Source organism: Chionomys nivalis, chromosome 11 (genome assembly GCF_950005125.1).
Source record: "Chionomys nivalis chromosome 11, mChiNiv1.1, whole genome shotgun sequence".
Lineage (NCBI taxonomy): Eukaryota > Metazoa > Chordata > Mammalia > Rodentia > Cricetidae > Chionomys > Chionomys nivalis.
In genome coordinates, this window is record NC_080096.1 from 22,477,420 (window position 1) to 22,493,749 (window position 16,330).

Below are 16,330 nucleotides of genomic sequence, written 5' to 3' on the forward strand. Positions count from 1 at the left end.
GATCAACCAGGTTTCTATCTTTTTACATGTGTACAGGTGCACACATGTAGCATAGCATGGGCTCCAAGAATCAAAACTGTCAGGCTTGGTAGCACTTGCCTGTAACTTGCTGAGCCATCTTGCTTTTTGAGTTCCTCAAAAAGATGTTTCTCTTTTTCAGTTTTTCAAGACAGGATTTGTGTAGGCTTGGCTGTCCAGGGACTAGCTCTGTAGACCAGACTGGCCTCAAACTCAAACTCACCTGCCTCTGCCTCCAGAAGACTGAACCACCACCTCCTGGCAGGGTTTTTTTTTTTTTTTTTTTTCCCAATGACAGGGTCTCTCTACATATCCCTGATTATCCTGGAACTGACCAAGGAGGTCTTGAACTCACAGGGATCCGCCTGTCATCAGAAGCTGGAACTAAAGGAATGAGCAACCAGGTCCAACTGATTTTTTGTATGCAAACATGTTTTGTATGTATAGCATGTTTATACGTTGGTGGGAATGATCTAGAAAGAAAATGAAAAGGGCATCAGAGAAAGGAATTTAAATCTGAACCCTTTATTCAAATAAGGGATGAAGTCAAATAGATGAAAATGCTTGCCTTAAGCTTAAAAAACAAAAACAAAACCTGAGAGGGCTGGGCAGATACTTGGTGGTTAAGTACTTTGCTGGTTCTGCAGAGGACACGGATTCTGGAAGCACCAGTTCCAGGAGACCCAATTTTCAGCTTCCTTGGAACCCAGCATACATGTGGTACACACAAACTCAAGCAGGCACACATATATGCACACTTTTTAAATCCTAAAAATAGTGTTTATAGAACAGACCCTTTAAACAGGGGTCCAATGTGTTGGTATTAACAATTTAAGTGTCCACCATAGATGGGTAAGACATGTGTCAGAGAGCTGTGAAGGTTTTTAGAGCTTTGGTTCAGTGTTGGCACACTAGCCAAGGCGCAGTGTTTGCTTGTAGTTGTTTTAAAGCATCACGGTTGAGACTATGCAGCACTATCAGAGCTAACCTGGGAGCTTCCAGACAGTTCTGTCTCTGCCTTCCATCTCTCCACAGAAGGGCTGGATTATAAACATCCAGCTCTTTAAGTGGCTCCAGGGATGAACTCAGCCTTTTTTCCTGCTGAGCAGTCTTTCTGGCCCTTTGTTTCTAGGTTTAAAAACCAATCAGCTAAAAAGAGGGTGGGGAAAAGGCATTAAAGATATTGGGACCCTCCAAGAATAAAGAGTAAATCAGACAGATGTGGCAGGTCTGTGAGACAATGGTACAAGGCCACAAGACTTTAGACTCATCAGCATATTTAGCTGCACAATTTCAGAGATGGTGGAGTATTTGGCTTAACCACACACAGTACAGGCAGAATGACATGGTGTAACAATTTCCAGTAGAGCTAACAGCAATTATCACAACCAGTCACAGAATCCAAGGGGGCTAATAGAGGACAAGGTTAACACTAAACTGTGGGACGAACAGCTTGTAGCTGACATAGCACGAAGCCACCCACTATAACTGTTTACCCAGACAGGCTTTTGTCATGTAGCCCAGGGTAGCCTTGAATGCCCTGATCCTTCATGCCCCAGGCCAGAAGTGCTTAGATTACAGATAAGCCCACACCCAGCTTCTACCCACTATAACTTCGTTTCCTTACAACTGAGGTCCTCTAAAGTAGCATTCATCTTTTCTTTGTACCTTGGCACTTACCTAGTTTACCAGTGATTAAAGAGAAATTCTATGATACATAAAGCAGCTAATTCTCCACTTTTAAGAGTTTAAAGAAAAATTATAATGCCTTATCCAAACCTATGATGTAAACAAATTCTTTAAACTGAGATGCTGGAATTACTATGTTGCACCCAAGAGTTGAACCAGAACTGTACTAGTTGTAGCCGAACTGCAGTCAGGAGCATCCTACCGAACACCTTACTTCACCTCTGGAAGCACATGATCAGGACACAACTCGGGCCTTGGGAATACCAGAGACAGGAGAGCAAACAAAGTCAATTTGGAGGTGGGGAAAAAAATGCACAAAGAGCATGTAAAATATGTTTTATTGTTCTTTAAAAGGGTTCAGGGTTTGGTTTTAAATCAGGCTGCACACCTTTCAAAAGTCTGACATTTCTCACCATGCCAAACTGGCTTTCGCTAGCAATACTTCATTAAATCCAAAAGAAAAATAAAAAAGTTTTAATTTTGAGGAAAAAAAAAGTCCAGTTCTGAGAACAATTAACATTAGTCGTATTTAAAGCAAAATGAGGGTTGTTTTATGATGTTTTATACACCCTTCTCCTCACACAAAACCATGAATGTAATTCTGTCCCAGGCAGGAACTGATACTGATGGACACCTACATGCACACACCCTCATAGGAGCACACATGCTCGTGCACAAATGTACACAGCAAAGTTCTGAGCATGTCTAGTGGAAAAGGCTTTGCTGGTTTTGATCAAAACCCCTGGAGTCAACAGTCAATCTAAACTTAGAGGGCAACATATTCTGATCTTGAGTCTATGTTAAAGCAATCTATATTGTCATGTTCTGAAATAAGAAAATTTTGGATTGTATCATCATTTTCTACTTAAAATTCTAGAAACAATGTCAAAAAAAAGCATTATTTTTCATTTTCTGGAAGGCAGGAAGGATTCCACAGATCTAAATTGAGTTAAAAGCAGAACAATTCCAGCAACAGTAAAGAGGCAGCGCACAAAGCTGCCAGCATCTGAGGGACCAAATGAGATGCCGTCCATCCTACTGGCCTAACCGATACTAACAAAACGGGAAGTTTATGGCTCTACATAATAAATTCCCACTGGGACAAGATGATGCTAGGCCTACACTCAGGGCTCGGGCAGCAGGGCACTGTCAAGTAAGGAACGTTTAGGGGAAGAGGTCCAGAGTCCCTGGAGATGCCCCTCCACTTGCGTTGTCACTGCAGCCTGGCCAATTGTCTTCTGCAAACAGGGAAAAGCAGCTTTTCTGTGTCAGCCCACTTAACAGAGAATACAAAAAACGCTACCCCCTGATGCCATAGTGCAGTCCCACTGCCTGCTACAGCCTGTGGACACACAACTCTCTAGGCATTACTGGCTTTGACAGTGATTTTTTTCCCTTTAATCTCAGAAGAATCTAGCAGTAACAAGGTAATAGGTGGTTACACTAACTATACCTACAGAGAATAATTTGGAAAACCACCACCAGACATTCCTCAAGACCAAAATAAAGTTCTGTAGATCCTCTTTTCTGAAATCAGCTCTGAAGTTTTACTATTGCTTTCCCATGACACTGAAGGAGAGCAAATCCACAGCCCACGGCTCTACGGTTAGAAGCATCCTAACTCTCCTGGACATGCTATCGATGATCTGGAGTTGACTCTTCAATAAAGTTTCTGGGATGCCCACTCCTTCCACTGTTGGGAAAAAGGACTCTACTCTCAGCTAAGCTCCAGGAGACAGACTCCTCTTTAAGATGTCATTTCTACACCATTTACCAAAAAAGGCTCCTGGCTAGCTTTCATACCTAATGTCAGGTCAGGGTCGTGAGAAAAAGAACTAAGATGACCACCCCACCAAAAACCTCTTAGATGGTATAAAATATTTGTACTGCTTTTTCTTTGGGGGGGGGTTGTTTTTTTTAGTTTTTTTAGTTTTCCTAAAAGTGCCCAGGTGGGCTTAAGGCTGCCAGACACACATCTACAGCAACAAGGCTTCTTCTATTCCATCTACATGTATCAGGAGGTGGAAGAAGGGGTAGGGGGCAGGAAGGAAGAGAGAAGATGGGGAAAATCCACCTCCCCAAATCCCACAAGGAGACCTATGTGCCAAGCATAATGGAAGTGTGTGCTCCCCAACAACTGGCTCCACACTGGTTAATATTCTGCTGGTTTTCCTCAGACATCTATTTTGAAAAAAGTTTAAAAAACACAGGAGATTCTGAAATAATTCAATCCTGGCAGAAATCAAAACTCCAAAACTAGGAGCAAAATCATCTTTCACTAAATTAATCCCTTTTCCTTTCTTTTTTCTTTTCTTAAACATTTTATTCGTGTTATAGAGGGATTTATCGTTTGCTTTCTTCTCAATCATTAGGAGTTGAGGAGTACTGAATCCATCACTACTTTGATGACACAGGTAAGATTCCAGATTCACATTTCCAGGTACCAAGAGTTCCCTCTAATGCCACGATCCAGTAAGCCTTCCTCTACTTCTACTGAACACAGCAATGCCCATTGGTATCTCTGAAGCGTAATCGCATCTTAGGTCGATATTTCTCCAAGTAAAGCAGCTGTTTGGAATTGAATGCTCCCCTTCTTTTTCTGAAAATACAAGAACAATACACTATTATCATGTAGCCAGAGCTGCATGGCTTACTGAAATGTACTATTTATAGTATAATGCCTTCTAGCTAGCTCTCCCCAGATGAAAACCTGCACATTCCCCATACCACATCATTTTAAAAAGTTAGAACATGAAGGGATTTTTTTTTGGGGGGGGGGTTATGTGCGTGAGATAAGGTTTCCCTGTGTAGCCCTGGTTGTCCTGGAACTTGCTTTATAACCAGGCTGTCTCAAATTCATGAAGATCAGTCTGCCTCTGCCTCCTAAGTATTGGGATTAAAGGTATCTGCCACTACCTACCTCTCTCCCTCCCCATTTCCCACCTCCCCCCCTTGACAGGGCTTCTCTGTGTAGCCCTGTCTGTCCTGGAACTCACTATGTAGACCAGGCTGGCCTCAATTCGGAGACCCACCTGCCTCTACCACTAAGTTTGGTTAGATTAAAGGCATGTATTACCACCGCCTGGCTGAGTAGGATGTCATTCTTTACCTGTAACAGTAGTTTATTTAAACAAAGATCAACAAGACTTATTGGTTTATACAATTAGATGAACAGATTCTTTTTAAAAAATATATCTTTTTTAAAAAAGATTTATTTATTTATTATGTATACAACATTCCTTTCATGTACACCTGCACACCAGAAGGGGGCACCAGATCTCATTACAGATGGTTGTGAGCCACCATGTAGTTGCTGGGAATTGAACTCAGGACCTATGGAAGAGCAGGCAGAGCTCTTAACCACTGAGCCATCTCGCCAGCCCAGATGAACAGATTCTTCAGATCAGAATGAGAAACAAGTATTTAGTGCACTTTTAAACTAAAACTAGATTATACTAAGACAAAGCCTCAGGTTCAAGACAGACTGAGGTGGCAGACAGTACATTTCAGGTTTCCTGTCAGTCTTCTGTTTCCTTTGTTAAAGAAAGGAACAGCATGATCTATTTCAGACCAATGTCAGGAATGCCAGGTTACTAGCATTTTAATTTTGTATGACAACAGGTCGTTAAAAAGTACTAAGTGGCTGGGTGGTGGTGGTACACGCCTTTAATCCCAGCACTCTGGAGGCAGAGGCAGGCGGATCTCTGTGAGTTCGAGGACAGCCTGGTCTACAAGAGCTAGTTCTAGGACAGGCTGCAAAGCTACAGAGAAACCCCTATCTCCAAAAACAAAACAAACAAACAAAAAAGTACAAGTGGGAGCTGGAGAGATGGCTCACTCTTAAGAGCTCTTCCAGAGGACGTGGTTTCAATTCCCAAGACCCATATAGGCAGCTCAAACTCCAGTTCCAGGGTATCTGACATCTTCACACACACATGCAGGCAAAACACCAATGTGTTGTGAAGATCTGTCATTCACACTGGTTTAAAAAAAACACTGACTGGTCACTAGCCAGACAAGAAGTATAGGCAGGGCAACCAGATTAGGAGAATTCTGGGAAGAGGAAAGGCTCAGTCTGCAGTCACCAGCTAGACACAGAGGAAGCAAGATGAGAATGCCTCACCAATAAAAGACAAGAATTATGGGTTAATTTAAGTTGTAAGAGCTAGTTAATAATAAGCCTAAGCTAATAGGCCAAACAGTTTATTGTTGTTAAAAGTCTCTGTGTGTTTCTTTGGGACTGAATGGCTGCAGGACCAAGTGGAACAGAAACTTCGTCACACCAATGCACATAAAATTAAAAAGATAAAGTTTTTTTTAAAAAGTACCAAGTGACTAATCTGTTTTTCCATGTACTCCTTTTGCCTGCTGGTCATATGAAATTGCACTGGGTGCTATTATGGAATACACTGACCAATCTACTCACTGTCAAGATTCCTAGACATCCAACCATATATTATTATGCCCAAATTTGACATCTAAATTAGAAGAACAATCTTATAAACTCCTGGTAGTCTTTGTCACTTGCCTTTATCTTTTCCTCTATTTTCAAAATAGTATTTTAAGCCCAAACCAGCCACTTCTTACATATTCCAAATGACTGTTTTCTATAACCTCTTCCTCATGCATAGCTCCCACTTGGGATTTCTGAACATACAACTTCATACTCACTGTCTTATAAACTGAACAGCATCTTCATACTTCATTCCACATTCAATCAATGCAAGTGCCACTAGCACAGGAGCCCTGCAGAGAGGAGGTCATCATCATAAGTATCCACAAGTCTTTAGAATGTAAAGGGATTTTTGTTTTTGTTTTTTGAACTGAATGCTTATACATTACCAATTTGAGCTTTGTGCTAGGTGTGGTGGCACATGCTTTAAATAATCCCAGCATTTGGAAGATCTCTGTGAGTTCAAGGATAGCCTGGTCTACAGAGTGAGCTCTGGACAGACAGGATTATAAAATAGACCTTATCTCCAAAAACGTTTAAAAATAGGAGGGGGAGAGAGAGAAGATAAAGAAAAAAAAAATAACTAAAGATTTTCCTCTTTAACTCAGTAATCTAATGTTTTCTTTTATTCTGAGACAAGGTCTCACGATGTAGACCAGGCTGGCCTCACATTCACTTATACTTACTTGTCTTTCCCTCCCAACACCACTATACTCAGCTTCCCTATACCCCACCCCCACCCAAAGAAAAGTGTCTTGGAAAGCCCATTAATAGGACACCATCTCTGAATACTTGAGACAAGCAGTAAGCAGCGCTAATGGCCCAAGTCACCAACCATCACCTTGAGGCAATGGCATCACACGGTAATATTCTGAGTCACAGGGCACACCATAAATTGGCATTTAAGCTTCTGTTGATCAAAGTGTTGAAACACTATCTCAAACAATACTTAGCCAAAAAAAAAAAAAAGAAAGAAAGAAAGAAAAAAAAAGGTTCTAAAATCAGTCAATTCTCATTGTCCATACATCACTGTTCAAGAGTTTAAAGTAACCTGTCAAATTCCCTTTCATCTCAATCCAAACTCAACTATGTACATATAGTTTAACCTCTAAAATTATTTTAATTTTAATTTGTTGCCCACTTAATAACCTAAACATGTCTATTTTTTGAAATGGGGTAGTGATCCTCATTACAGGCAATATAACATTAGAATCAGATCCAGATCCAACACAACTGGCTCTTAAGAGAACTTATTACACTGGCATTTGCTCATTTTCTTTCCAGTAATTTAGCATCATTTAGTTACTAAATGCAAATTCTACCAAGGTGAAATTTTCAATTGGTTTACTTAGATACAACGACTTCAGAAAAAAAAAGAGTTTTTACCTTCCCAATCCTGCCACACAATGCACTGCAACACAGCAACCTGGCTCTTCACGAAATTTGGTTTTTAACAGATTTAGCCAATCATCTACTATTTGATTAGGGGGTGGAGCTCCATCATCAAATGGCCAATCCTGAAAAGAAATGACTTCGTATATTAAATTAAGACTAACACCCTAATACAGATGAACTGAAATTAGTAGTCAGGGCAGGCAGGCAGGCAGGCAGGCTTAACTGAATTAACTTTATCACTTAAACCTTTTGTTTATTTGTTTCTGAGACAGGGTTTCTTTGTGTGGCCTTAGCTGTCTTGGAACTTGCTTTGTAGCTCAGGATGGCCTCGAACTCATAGAGAGATATCTGCCTGCCTCTGCCTCCCAAGTGCTGGAATGTGCCACCACCACCCAGCTCTGTACACCTATTCCTAACACAATTTTGATCACTGCTTAAAAACTATCCAAGACCAAAATTTGAATCTGCCAAGTAAGTCTCCTCAAAGGAAATATAATCAATGTCATACACACCTAAAGACAGACAAATATACACATAATATACTGCAAACTGAACCTAGGAGCTTACTGATACTAAGCAAGCATTCTTACCACAACACTGAGCACTATCTTTCTTTTTTTAAAGATTTATTTTATTTATTATATATACAGTATTCTGTCTACATGTCTGTCTGCACAACAGAAGAGGGCTCCAGATCTCATTATGGATGGCGGTGAGCCACCATGTGGTTGCTGGGAATTGAAGAGGAGTCAATGATTTTAACTTCTGAGTCATCTCTCCAACCTCCCCACACCCCCATCCCCGCCAAGCACTGTCTTAACCAAAATCTCTGTCACAAATTCAGATGTTGTATGGTCAGAGTAGCAGGTAGACATGATAGAAAAAAAACTACTAAAGCTGAGACCAAACACTGCTAACGTGATGTAGGTACACCTGGTCATGTGTGCCAGATGGAATCCCACTGGTTTATTCACAAGTGCTTCTGAGAATTATTCCCCTTGGCTAAAATATCTTTCCTTAGAAAAAGGTTTCCTGAAATCACCTCTGTCATTTCTTTCTGAGATACTACTATATCTGTGTGAATAAAATTAGTTTTAGATGGGGAGAGATTAAACTACCCAAATTATACATATGTCAGTTAGTAAGGACAATGTCAATGATAGGCTCCTGAGACTGTTTTCTTAAACATTCTCTTTATGGTCCCATGTAGTCTAAGCTGGTCTTGAACTTGAGAATCTTTCCACCTCCCAAATTGTAGGATTACAGACATGTGCTGAAATACCCTCCCCCACTTTTTTTAGTGAAGAGACAGGGTCTCTAGATAGCCCTGCCAGGCCTTGAACTTCTCAGAGCCCTTTGTCCCCCACTGCTGGGACTAAAGGTGTGTGCCAACACAAGCACATCCAGCTCCTCTGTCCAGCATCGATCTGAACTGTCCTGCAGTCCGTGCACTTCCCTAACAGCACACCTGCTTGTCAAATCTTCCTTGATACTAGGCAAGAGCTCCTAGCCAGGTGGTGGTGGCGCACACCTTTAATCCCAGCACTTGATAGGCAGATCTCGGTGAGTCTGAGGCTAGCCTGGTCTATGGAACTGGTTCCAAACAGGAAAACAGGCTCAAAAGCTACACAGAGAAACCCTGCCTCAAAAAACCAAACGAGTTCCTAATAACTCCAATAGAAATGGACAGGATTCATCACATTTTATGCACTCTTTCCTCCCTCCTAAAGGACAAAAACGAAATGGGGAATTGTTTTAAAGCTCTTGAGACTACTGTACTGAAACTAAGAACCCTAGAAAATCAACAAGCACTAAACCGATCCAGCAATCATTACTGGCACTATTGGAACATTGTGAGTAGTTCACTAGTCACAACAGCAAATCATGTTTGAATTGTCACTGATGTCCTATATAAAGGGCCACCACAGTATTACTAACAGTTGCCACTACACTTCAACTGTAAACAAGCACCCTAGCGGAGAGCTGACTTCCTCCAACACTTCCTTTACAGCACACCTGGATAAGGAACAATGCGCAGAACATGCTGCCCTTACTGAAAAGCAGTTTCTTTCTGTGGTTTTTTGTTTGGGTTTTTACATTTTTAGACATGGTCATCTCAGTATACAGCCTTGGCTGGTCTGGAACTTATGTAGACCCAGGTTGGTTTCGATTTCACATATATTCACCTGCCTCTTCCTCCCAAGTATACCACCATACTTAGCTCTTTTACTTTTTTTTTTTTTTTGATTTTTCAAGACAGGGTTTCTCTGAAGTTTTTGGTGCCTGTCCTGGAACTAGCTCTTGTAGACCAGGCTGGTCTCGAACTCACAGAGATCCACCTGCCTCTGCCTCCCGAGTGCTGGGATTAAAGGCATGCGCCACCACCGCCCAGCGCTCTTTTACTTGTTAAATGTAATTCAAATTGGTTTCCCCCACCTCCTGCCTCAGTTTCCCAAGTGCTGGGATTCCAGGCATAGCCAACACAACAGCAGTCATTTTTTGTTTTTTTTTTCTTGAACAGGGTTTTGCTGTAGCTTTGGAGACTGTCCTGGAACTAGCTCTTGGAGGCCAGCCTGGCCTCAAACTCAGATATCCGCCTGCCTCTGCTTCCCAAGTGCTGAGATTAACAGACTGACTTAACAACAGTCCTTTTTTAAAAAGCATTATTATAATTTAGAGACATCAGAATCTATACACTAACGATATTGACATCACCACTAGCTAGCTTATCTCAATGTACCTGGCAAGAGCACTTAAGGAATTGTGCTTAATAGACTACCCTTCTAGAGGACTCTTTCCAAAACCTTTTTCCTGGGAAAATATAAATAAACCTGTGTAGGAAAAGGTAACTTTCCTATTTTCTTCAAGTTTAAGTTAGACCTTTAATTTTATCTGGGCAAAGCTATTTAAAACAAAACAGAAAGCCAAACTTAAAGAACTGGAATAAATCCCAGACCTAACATTATCTTCTACAAACTAATTTAGGGTTGGTAGTTCATTCTGTTTTATAAAGGTGTTTGCCAACATTACTGATGCAAAGAATATGGTCAATCCAAAGTCTTCTCATGCTGCTCATTATCAAAACAAGGTGATTTCTCATGTACCCACTAAAGAACACAGAAGAGGGAAAAATTAACTCGCATTCAGCTTAACTTCAGAATCTGAATCTTCTGTTTTTGGAAACAGGGTTTTATTATGAAGCTCTGGTTGGCCTTGACCTTCCTTCATTGTAACCAATCTAGTCCTGAACTTGTCATTTTCCTGCTTAGCTTCCCAAGTGCTGGGTCAGAGATGCACCACAGTTTAAGATTCTAAAATCTTTCCTTAAAATACACAGGGCTGGGGGAGGGAGAGCTAGATGGTTCTACACATGAACACAATAATGAAAGAAAATCTTATTCATATAAGTTTAAAACAAGGTAGCGAGATGGCTCAGTGTTTAAGAGCACTTACTCTTCTTCCAAGGACCCAGGTTCAATATCAGAACCCTTATCAGATGGCTCACAATCACTTGTAGCTTCAGCAGATCAGAACATGAACAAACAATATGCACACAATTAAAATAAAAAAAACAATAACAATAAACAGAACTAGGCTGGGGACATAGCTCAGTTGGCAGAGTGCTTGCCTAGCATCTATGAAGTACTGGGTTCATGCCCCAAAAGTACATAAATCAAATGCACCAGCACATACCCGTAAACCCAAGCACTGGGAGGTAAAAGAAGGAGAATCAACTACATAGTGAGTCTGAGGCCTACCTACAACATGAGGCTGCCTCAAAAGATAAAACCACAGGGCTGCACTGTACACATGTATTCTTACTGACAGTAGTTCCAGCCCAGGGACTGGAGTCTTTTAGAATAGAAATACAAGCCAATTGTTTCAATACCATTCAAATTGTTTTAAAATTATTTATTTGTACTTTATGTGCATTGGTGTTTGCCTGCGTGTACGGTCTGTGTGAGGGTGTCAGAACCCCTGCAAAAGGAGTTAACAAACAGTTATGAGCCATCATCATGTGGCTGCTGGAAATTGACCCCAGATCCTCTGGAAAAGCAGTCAGTAACTTTTTTTTTTTTTTTTTTTTTTTTTTTTTGGTTTTTCGAGACAGGGTTTCTCTGTAGCTTTGGAGCCTGTCCTGGAACTCCCTTTGTAGACCCGGCTGGCCTCGAACTCCCAGAGATCCGCCTGCCTCTGCCTCCCGAGTGCTGGGATTAAAGGTGTGCGCCACCACGGCCTGGCAGCAGTCAGTAACCTTAACCACCGAATCATTTCTCCAGCCCTGCAGTGAAACAATTTTTTTAAAACACAATGTAGCAGTAGTTTTAATGTTTTTACTAAAGCAAAAGTCAGAAAAGAATGGATCACAGACACAAAATGACTGACTACCTATCTGTATCAACTGCCTTCCAAGCCACTTCCCAGGGCGGTCCCTGGGATCACACAGAACTATCTAGCTCTCCTTATTGCTTTTTTTCCCAGTTACTTACAAAGCCTAGGCTCTCTTCCTCCTACACTGCTCTCACAAAGGCACATAAGACCTCACAGCACTGAAGACTGTAAAGTCATTTCATGCCTAAGAGTTAACTCTTGTGAGTCAATTATTCAGGGGAAATGGCAGAGCTTTTTTTTACTTTTTTAAAAAAACTAATCGAGTCTCTTATTGTCTGTAAAGAAATAGCAGTTGGCAAACTTGCTTTGTATTCAAATTGAACTAACTCTAACCCTACCAGAGCTCCTAAAGAAACCTACTGAAGCGTTATTCTATACTAAGCTGCCTTCTCCCAATCTTTAGATGATTTTTGCCTGTCTTTTTGTTCTCTACCAATTATCCACAAAATATTAAGTCACTAATCTAGTACTTACAAAATGGAAGAGGATATTACCATATGAAGTATTTCTGATGGAAATTACTTTGTTATATTCAAATCAGTAGCCTAGAAACAAAAGCTAAATACTGCATTAATCTTCAAAATACAAGAATGACAGTTTTCATTGTGTGGGTGGGCACGTGGGGAGTCTTGAGACAGGGTCTCACTGTGGTAGCTTTGGCTGGCCTGAAACTATGTGGATCAAGATGATTTTGAAATCAGAGAGAGCCTCCTGCTTCTGCCTCCTAAATGCTGGAATTAAATAGACAGGAGCTGCCATTCCCACCCTCTTTTTTTTCCTAAAATTTCTGAGACATGGTCTTTTAGTTTAGAGTCTGAGAGTCAATCTCAGGTTCACATGCTTTGACAAAAGTACTTCATCCTCTGACATATTCCCCAGTCCCCAATTTCCATGTTTTAGAAATAAATGTATACTCAATTTTGCTTTACATTTGTTAAAAATACATTGCAGTTGTAGACTCCAAAGACACTATAAATAATGCTGCTCATGTATTAATCCAAAGAAACTCAAAAAGACTGCTATCAAAACTGCCTATTAACTTGGCACCTGAGTAACAAGGTTCATAAATATCAGTGTTTTTGAGAATGTCAGTATATATTTGTAGGAACAAAGAAAGACATAATGTAATGATTGTTGTGTCTCTTTAAGAGACAAGCCACACCCACTCCATCCCCCATCGACTGAGGCAGGCTGATCTTCAGCTTTTGGCCTGAGTTCCTGCCTCTCTCCCCACTTATCCCCCCCTCCCTCTTCCCTTCCTCCCTCCCTCCATCCCTCCCCATCTCCCCTTTCCTTCCCCTCCATAACCCCCTGAATTCAACCTCACTCTGCATGTAGTGCCTATCCATGTCTCTGTCTCTTGCCCGCCCTCCACATGTCTCTCTGCCTGGGGCCAGCTACTGCTTGGGGACAGGCAGCCGTCTCTACAGGGGCTGGCTCCTCCCAGGGCCCCCTGCCTAGCTGCTTATGCCATATGGCCCAGATATGGCCCACTACCACCGTTTGGGGACCTACAGCATTTCTGCTGCCTACTGCCGCCGGGGATCCTGCAGCATTTTTAATTTTTCCATTACATTTTGGTGCCGTGACCAGCAAGAGCATCCACTTTGCCCAATTCCTGTTCACTCTCTGTATGTAATAATACATGTAACTTAAAAACACCTATGCTTAATGTTATAATTGTTCATTACACCTCATTTCAGACTACAAAAACAATAAGTCTCATGTTTTAAACTGGTATGTACTTTTAAGTCTCTTACAAGAATACTTTATATTTAATACAACCCTCATTTAAAATATATTAAGCTGTTCTCTACTATTGTCAGTTCTGCCATTAACCTTCTATTGCAAGGAGTTTCTTCTTTCTGCCTTTTTACGAGTGTAATCTTACCTGTTAAGAGCCAGTACAGTCAAGCTCAGACCCAGCTCTTCAAGCGGATTCTATATGGTAGTTATACCTAATATACAGCCCTCAACTGCTAAGAGATCTGGGGAATGTGATATTTAAATATTTAATTACTAAAAAACTTTTCATAATAAAGAGACAGGTTGTCTCCTAGTAGCAGCACACTACTTCCTCCAAAGAAGACAGAAGACAAATGGGCACACACACGTTCATCCGCAGTTGGCTTCGACTGCCAAGTGCTGACCATTGCCATTGGGCAAAACTGCCTTTCAACTAAACTAAAGATCTCCAGACATGGACAGAATCGCTGGAATCGACAGCCTAGCTGCTCAGGTCAAGGTAGGCTTGTCTTCCTACAGATTTCTTAGACCACAGGATCTTCTGGAGCCTGGCAGGCCCTGCGCTAAACAGCAAAAGGCAAATGCAACCTTCAGCGACTATGGAGAACCCTAAAGAGTAGCTCTGGGTGCCAATCAAGTTCTCTGTCATTTTTTAATCAGTAACTAAAGTAAAATCTCATCCTTCTCAAAGATCTCTGATACAGTTTGATAGCTGAGAGGTTTTGCCAGTTTAAAAAAAAAAAAACCAACCTCACCAAACAAATTTCAGATCAAATTTCTCTCTCATGCTGCCTTCCATAGTCTTAAAAATACTTTTTTCATTGTACAAAAGTATGTCACAGTCATTATACAATGTATGTGTCTAAAACTTCTGTTTTCACAAATCCAAAGAATTCTTGTGAGTTCCAGAGAGCCAAATTAAAGGATCCACCTTAAACAGGTCAGATACACCCCCCTCAATTCCCTGGTCCTAATTTTTTTCCTTTCCTTAATTTAACTTTGTTCTTTGTTCTGCCAATACCTTAAACAGGTATAAGGGACACAACAATCATTACATGTTATATACTCACTAGAACGTGGATTCCTTCTTTTTCAACTGGAGCTTTGTCATATGTAGCATCACAAACTCGAACCAAAGTTGTCACTCCGTACTTCTTAAGTTCCTTTAGAAAAAAAAAAAGGCATCAGGGAACTTTTTGGGAGCTCTGAAACCTGATTTTTTAGAAATGTACTATTATAAACAGAAACTATGCAGTGTCATTCTTAGGCAAAGTTAAAAACTGCTCTCACTGCAGCAACACGTAACAGACACACTCCTTGTCGGAAGATTCATCTTTCTAAAAGGGCAGTAGTAGCACAGCACAAAAACTTTACAGTTCATACACACACTGACCTAGAAATTCTATTCTTGGGATTTCACTGTAAAGAGGTAATTAAGACAGAACAGCTTACACAGCATCTTCATCATAAGTACAAGAATGCTAAACACTAGAAATGTTTATTAATGTTCCCCAAGAAAGGAAATGGCTGAGGGATGGTACACCCATACAAATATTATGACAGCTATAAAAGTAATACTGAAGAGATTGGGGAAAGTTTTAAATATGTGTTATGATCTTACATATGTGTACTTATAAGCATACATAACATGTAGGGGGGAAAAATCTAGAAGCCAAGTTACTTAACAATTCATTATTTTATGTTGTTTTGTTTTTATTTTTTTGAGACAGGGTTTCTCTGTGTAACCGTCCTAGCTGTCCTGAAACTTACTCTGCAGACCAGACTAACCTTGAACTCAAAGATCTGCCTACCTCTGCCTCCCAGTGCTGGGATTAAAGGTTTGCTCTGCCACGCCTAGTCAATTTGGTTTTTGGTTTATATTATTTTGCTTTTGTTTACCTGGATTTTGTTCTTGACTGCTTTTCAAGACAAGGTTTTTCTGTGTAATAACCCTAGTTGCCTTTGTAGACCAGTCTGGCCTCAAACTCAAGATACGGGCCTGCCTCTGTCTTCTGATTGCTGGATTAAGGGTATTCAACACCAAGCCTGGCTCTTATTTTGCTTTTCTGTATGTTTTGGTATTTGTGTAATAAGCAATTATTGATTTTCTAAAGCACAAAAGTTTAATTTTGAAATTAGGAAGAAAAAGTGATTTAAAATTATAGACAAATACCTTGCTCTTTTAAACAGAAAATACAGCCAGGAATGGCTCTCCAGAGGCAATGTCAGGCAGATCTCTAGAGTTCAAGGACAGACAGGGCCATATAGTGAGACCCTGTCTTTAAAAAAATTTATTTACATTTATTCATTTTTGTGCCTATGCTTATGAACATACCGCAATGCACACATAGAGATTCTAAGACAATTTTCAAATTTCAGTTCTCTCCTTCCGTATGGGTTGATGGCCATTAGGTTTGGTGGTTAAGTACCTTTACACACTGAACCATCTCACCAGCTCCCAGCTAGGAATTTTAAAAATTAAATTCAGCTGGGCAGTGATGGCACATAACTTTAACCCCAGTACTTCGGAGGCAGAGGCAAGTGGATCTCTGTGAGTTTGTGGCCAGCCTGGTCTACAGAGTGAGTTTCAGGACAGCCAGGGCTATTACAGAGAAATCCTGTCTCCAAAAAAAAAAA

The 16,330-nt window shown here is 40.7% G+C and overlaps 1 protein-coding gene across 3 annotated transcripts in view; it reads right to left on the reverse strand.

Moving 5' to 3' along the window:
• Positions 1–2,028: 2,028 nt before the first annotated feature.
• Ptp4a2 (protein tyrosine phosphatase 4A2) overlaps positions 2,029–16,330 on the reverse strand; it is a 33,299-nt gene continuing 18,997 nt past the window's right edge. For all 3 annotated transcript variants that reach the window (XM_057784524.1, XM_057784525.1, XM_057784526.1), the window contains 4 exons: positions 14,764–14,856; positions 7,547–7,677; positions 6,379–6,453; positions 2,029–4,306 (listed from right to left, as the gene is read on the reverse strand). In XM_057784524.1, coding sequence (XP_057640507.1) covers positions 4,198–4,306; positions 6,379–6,453; positions 7,547–7,677; positions 14,764–14,856 — 408 coding nt within the window. In that variant the 3' untranslated portion in view covers positions 2,029–4,197. The remainder of the gene's footprint in view (positions 4,307–6,378; positions 6,454–7,546; positions 7,678–14,763; positions 14,857–16,330) is intronic.